Genomic DNA, 6371 nt, shown 5'->3' with positions numbered 1-6371 from the left:
TTTTTTATCACATAATAAGGCAGAATAGTTTCAATACTGTAATAAATGCTATGTCAGTTAGCACTGCATTGTTCATATACTTTATTTATTACCTGGAGATGACTCGACAAACACAAATAAACCATATATTGTCGCAATCGTATGTTTAATGTCTTCATGTTTCCAAACGTTTCTGTTTTTCTGAAAACAACCGTTTTCATACAGCAATAGCTGGACGCTTTTGTCCATATTAGGAATTTCCTCATACGACTTTCTGCGCGAGAGCGCCCTCCGGCTTTGAGTATGAATGAAACATACACTGCGCAGAGTGTTTAGCGCTCCGCGATGTTCATCTCGCCTTATTCTGGCTCCGAATAAAACATCAGATCATGCACAGACTATCCTGTCTCTTTGAATTTAAATCTATATTTATTCACACCGGCTCTTGAAAACCTCTATGCAAACACACTTGCCCGAAAAAGTGCGGGGGACGAATTTACGTGATACTAAAAGTGGGGGGGGGACACGTCCCCCGCGTAATCTACGCCCCTGGGCCGAGGGTTTTAAAGACACATTCCCATAACTAGATAATCAACGCAATCAAATGTGACATCATGACACCAGACATTTCAGAAGGCAAGATCTCACGTTTAAACTGATATCAGTCGATGATAATTACTATTAATTGACCCTGATTTGTTTTGTAATTATTCGTACTCACAATTATTACTATTATTTATCCATCTTTAAGTCTTTCCTACAAACCTCTGAACATCACTGTTGTACTTGTACTGTGTGGATCAGGTCTCAAAAATAGCACTTTTGTGTAAATTGTGTTAGGTGGCATAGTAGGTGGATCTATGTAAATGAGGTGGTCCGGTGTTTTATGAGGTGACCAGAACTCTCAGTCCCAACAGTCTGCAGGAATCTCAGCATCACCACCACAACTGCAGCAAATAGTGTCCTTTTTAGACACTGAGATTTTTTTTTTGTATTGACTAAGACCAACATGGACAGATGTGACACTAGCTAGTGTCACACTTTTATTACATCAAAACAAGACATATGTAAATTTTTAGGTCTATGCTCAATTTTTGGTGAAGAATTTTTTTAGCTACTGTTCTGGCCGAATAGAGGGATTTCCCTCTGTGGTTTCTTAGTTTTTCCCCAGCATTGATAATATACAAACATCATGTTATTGGAGATACATTTGCACTGTTTTCTCCTTTTTTGGAGTTCTTTTTTATCACATAATAAGGCAGAATAGTTTCAATACTGTAATAAATGCTATGTCAGTTAGCACTGCATTGTTCATATACTTTATTTATTACCTGGAGTTGCCTTGACAAACACAAATAAACCATATTGTCACAATCGTATGTTTAATGTCTTCATGTTTCCAAACGTTTCTGTTTTTCTGAAAACAACCGTTTTCATACAGCAATAGCTGGACGCTTTTGTCCATATTAGGAATTTCCTCATACGACTTTCTGCGCGAGAGCGCCCTCCGGCTTTGAGTATGAATGAAACATACACTGCGCAGAGTGTTTAGCGCTCCGCGATGTTCATCTCGCCTTATTCTGGCTCCGAATAAAACATCAGATCATGCACAGACTATCCTGTCTCTTTGAATTTAAATCTATATTTATTCACACCGGCTCTTGAAAACCTCTATGCAAACACACTTGCCCGAAAAAGTGCGGGGGACGAATTTACGTGATACTAAAAGTGGGGGGGGGACACGTCCCCCGCGTAATCTACGCCCCTGGGCCGAGGGTTTTAAAGACACATTCCCATAACTAGATAATCAACGCAATCAAATGTGACATCATGACACCAGACATTTCAGAAGGCAAGATCTCACGTTTAAACTGATATCAGTCGATGATAATTACTATTAATTGACCCTGATTTGTTTTGTAATTATTCGTACTCACAATTATTACTATTATTTATCCATCTTTAAGTCTTTCCTACAAACCTCTGAACATCACTGTTGTACTTGTACTGTGTGGATCAGGTCTCAAAAATAGCACTTTTGTGTAAATTGTGTTAGGTGGCATAGTAGGTGGATCTATGTAAATGAGGTGGTCCGGTGTTTTATGAGGTGACCAGAACTCTCAGTCCCAACAGTCTGCAGGAATCTCAGCATCACCACCACAACTGCAGCAAATAGTGTCCTTTTTAGACACTGAGATTTTTTTTTTGTATTGACTAAGACCAACATGGACAGATGTGACACTAGCTAGTGTCACACTTTTATTACATCAACACAAGACATATGTAAATTTTTAGGTCTATGCTCAATTTTTGGTGAAGAATTTTTTTAGCTACTGTTCTGGCCGAATAGAGGGATTTCCCTCTGTGGTTTCTTAGTTTTTCCCCAGCATTGATAATATACAAACATCATGTTATTGGAGATACATTTGCACTGTTTTCTCCTTTTTTGGAGTTCTTTTCTGACTGTGGCAGCATTTCAACCTGCGCCAAACCGATACAGCCTCTACTCTGGACCCCATCCACTGTACACCTCAGCAAAACCGACAACCAGGCATAAGTGAGTATCCATGAGCGAAATATTAATTCTCTTAATTGATGGCACAGGTGGTGAAATAGCTGTTGGATGTTACTAAATGATTTCAATAAAAAGGAATCTTCCATTCCAACATCATGTGAGATGATGTTTAAGATCATAGTTAAGAAAATATGACACAAGACTACATGTCCAACTCTTCCTGTAGACACTAAATACTTGTTGAGTTAACATTTTCCAGTTTGGTATTACTGTTGGGTGCAATATGTTTGATTTACATTGAGGTGCTATCATAAATCTCCTCAAATGTGGTGAATTCATAAAGAATAAAAATGTTTACAATTAGATCTTTACATTAACATTAGTAAATGCATTAGGTATCATCACCAACAACAATGATAATTTATGTAGAATTTAATAATTTTGCTTAATGTGATTATATATTCTGTAATTGTTAGTGGAACTATAAAACAATGTTAGTGTATGTAATTTTTAATGTTAAAATATATGTACAAATAAATGTTAACCAAGAGAAATAAATGTTGAAATTCTGTTGATTGTTAGTTTGTATTAACTACTGGTTGGCTAATGTTAATATATAAAGGTTGGTTTAGGTAACATTTATTTAGGTAACATAGCATATTGTGTACAGCACAGCAAATAGCTGATTCTTTCAGTGTTGAGAGAGAGGGAATATTTGTTTTTCTTGCTATTGACAACTTCAATGAGTGAGTGTTATATAATTGTATCTCTTCAGGAACCACTGTGCATATGTTGTGGAGAAGACTGTCTCGTTCACTATTCAGGATGGAGCAGCTCCCTTCATGAAGCCAGAGTACAACAAGTGTGCTTGGGGTCAGAAATGCCCAACTATAAAGTAAGCTATTAATAACTGTTTAACTGTCATACACTTGTATATAAATATATATTTGTATAAAAAATGCATTTGTTAGATTTAGCTAATTTTGACACCCTGTCTGTTCTTACAGGTATCGCATGTACTACAAACCCATGTATAAAGTTGCATATAAGACTATGACAGAGCTGGAGTGGAAATGCTGTCCTGGATATGCAGGTGTTGGTTGTACTGCGGTATATGGAATGAAAGCAAGGCCCCTATTCACAGGACCACTGCCTGCACAGAAGGGTCATATGCCTCGTTTTAAAGGGCCCATGCCAATGCAGAAGGGTCCTATGCCAACTTTTAAAGGGCCCATGCCAATGCAGAAGGGTCCTATGCCTTCTTTTAAAAGACCTATGCCAATGCAGAAGGGTCCTATGCCTTCCTTTAAAGGGCCCATGCCTGCACAGAAGGGTCCTATGCCTTCTTTTAAAGGGCATATGCCTGCACAGAAGGGTCCCAGGCCTATGCAGAAGGGTCCAGTGCCTTCATTTAAAGGTCCCAATCCCTCTCAAAAGGGTCCAGTGCCTTCATTTAAAGGCCAATTTCCCTATCCCAGCTTCAATGGAAACCCCTGGAATCAACCTCAAACACCACCTAATGGCGTGAATGAATACCCAGGCCCTAATACTGGTCCCTCTTCCCGAGATACCTCAGCTGAAATTTCTCCAGACCACCAGGAACTGGAAGTAGATTATCCTGAACCGATGCCAGAGCCTCAAGATCTTGGCCATGATGTAATCCCAGAAGAGAATGAGCCAATCACAGACTACCAGAATCCACAGCCAGATCACTATAGTTCTATACCAGAACATAGTGAGACAGAGCCTGTTCCCAGTGCACAGGCGCCCTCTGGTGGAAGTGAAACAAACCAAGGTAAATGAGCTATATTTTAGTTACACACTCTAGTATATACAGTTTTCTAGAGTCATAATTTCTTTGTTAAATATAAAGCTGCAAGTGTGTTCAGACTAACTAAATAAATATAATGCATTCACAGATCATGATGACAACAGTATCGAAGATGAGCGGTTGGATAGGATAGAAGAGGATGTGCAGCGACTCTCTCTTGGTCTAGAGACTCTTCGTGGTACAGTGACAGGCCTGGAGGACAGCTTGCGTGCTTCCCTCCGTGAAGACGCCAACCGAATGTTGACTGCTCTCATTTCTGCAGGACCCAGCCCTATCGCCACTCCTTCCCTGTCCAGGGACTCTTCTGTAGGTTTTGGAGATCTGCCTGGAGGTGCACCAGATATTGACGGTTCAGATGTGGTGGGTCAGTTCCCAAACTTGGTCGATTTGGCTGAAAAGGTTTCAGAGCTACGAGCAGAGCTTGTGGCAAAGGCATCTGAGATGGAAGAGTTGAGAGGAGCAGTCGTGGGTCACAACAACACCCTTCAAAGACTGTCAAATAGGTCAGTGAACCTTACACAAACTCACTTTCAAAAGGCCCTGGAGACAATGGTGGAGTCCAAAATGAGCGAAGCTCGGGTGGCCATCTTAGATGGCTTTGAAAAGCGTGTGGAGAGTGCTGAGGAGCGATGCGAGGGTCGTATGGCAGAGCTGCGCCTTCAGTGCAAGGAGGAACGTTTGGATGGACAAGAGCAAATTGAGCAAGTCCTAGACATAAGGGCCATAGGATTAAGGACAGAACTCCAAAAACTGCAGGCTCAGCTTCGAGACCTGGAGCCTGAAGAGGGTTGCTGCATTGCCATATCAGGTCTAACTGAAAGGCTCATTTATGTGGAGCAGTCAGTGGGTGGCTTCAATGAGTCCCAAATTAATTTACGTGCTGAACTTGGTGGACACAGGGACCATATAGAGGGCATGTTGGAAGGCCGACTAGGCTACATGGAATCCAAGATGAACATTGCATTAAATCAAGAGGAAGCAACCATTAACAAAAGAGGGCCTAGCAACCTGGAGGTGCAATTGGAGGGGAAGCTTAAGGCTCTCGAAAGTCGTCTTTTGGCTGCAGTGGAGGAGCTAGGTAATGTCACAGCACCAACTTTACTAGAGGGTCAGGCTCTGCCCACACTGGAGACAGAAGTAGAATCGCTCAGAAGAAGAGTTGAGGACGATTTGGACCGTTTACAGAAACAGCTCAAATCCATAGAGGTCATGTGCACTTCATCTTGTGTTCCACAGCCTGTTCTTACAGGATATGTCGCTCCTTTGGGAACTGAGGATGAGGGAAGTGAGGACAACCACAAGGAAATGAATGGGAAACTTGATTTACAAGTAGAGAGATTGAACAACCTCAACGCCACTCTACATAATCTTCTTGTCCAGTTGGCAGAGAAACAAGAGGAGGCAGGTCTTCAGGGTGAGGTGACCCTGCTGAAAGTTAGCATGAACTCCGTTAACAGGTCTCTCTGTGGCTTGCAAGAGTCTCTCGGCTCTGTGATCAGAGAGGTCGGCCAAACCAACTTCACCTGGCAAGAAAGAGAAGAAAGGCTTGCGCAGCAGGTGAAGGGTGTGGTTCAGCTGGTGGGACGACAGGCATCTATGTTGGGTACTGGAGAGCGAAAATTGACCCGTCTGAAAGGGGAACTCCAGGATCTGCGGCGCCGAGTGGCCGGAGAGCTCCAGGGTTGCCGTTCCACTGCTCTGGGTGTCCAGAAAAAGGTGACTGAAGTCGGGGGTCATGTTGCTCGTGTGGAGGGTCAGTGTGGAGGTCTGGCACACCTGGCTGACGACCTAGAAAGAATTCGAGGAGAGCTGGAGAGACACTCTGATGGGTATCTGTCTCATGTAAATAGCACCCTTGTTAGCCATTCTCACCAGCTGTCTGAGCTCAGAGATAGCATCCAAAACTGCACTGGACCATCTGGGTCTACTAGGATAGCTGGGGACAATTTAGCTACAACACAACAAATGGAAAAACAACACACAACAGAACCGGCCCATCCCAGAGGAGACCAGTTTGCAGTCCCCACACAGTACAGAGGTGACTAG

The 6371-nt window shown here is 42.3% G+C and overlaps 1 protein-coding gene across 1 annotated transcript; it reads left to right on the top strand.

Moving 5' to 3' along the window:
- The first annotated feature begins 2387 nt into the window (after window positions 1-2387).
- emilin3a (elastin microfibril interfacer 3a) lies at window positions 2388-6371 on the top strand. The gene is made up of 4 exons (XM_016459755.1): window positions 2388-2536; window positions 3270-3389; window positions 3502-4289; window positions 4414-6371. Exons 1-4 carry the CDS (start codon window positions 2388-2390, stop codon window positions 6369-6371), a joined length of 3015 nt encoding a protein of 1004 aa, XP_016315241.1.

Source organism: Sinocyclocheilus anshuiensis, unplaced genomic scaffold (assembly GCF_001515605.1).
Source record: "Sinocyclocheilus anshuiensis isolate Anshui unplaced genomic scaffold, SAMN03320099.WGS_v1.1 scaffold1024, whole genome shotgun sequence".
Lineage (NCBI taxonomy): Eukaryota > Metazoa > Chordata > Actinopteri > Cypriniformes > Cyprinidae > Sinocyclocheilus > Sinocyclocheilus anshuiensis.
Note: the sequence above shows the minus strand (reverse complement) of the source record. Positions and strands in the feature narration are given on the sequence as shown.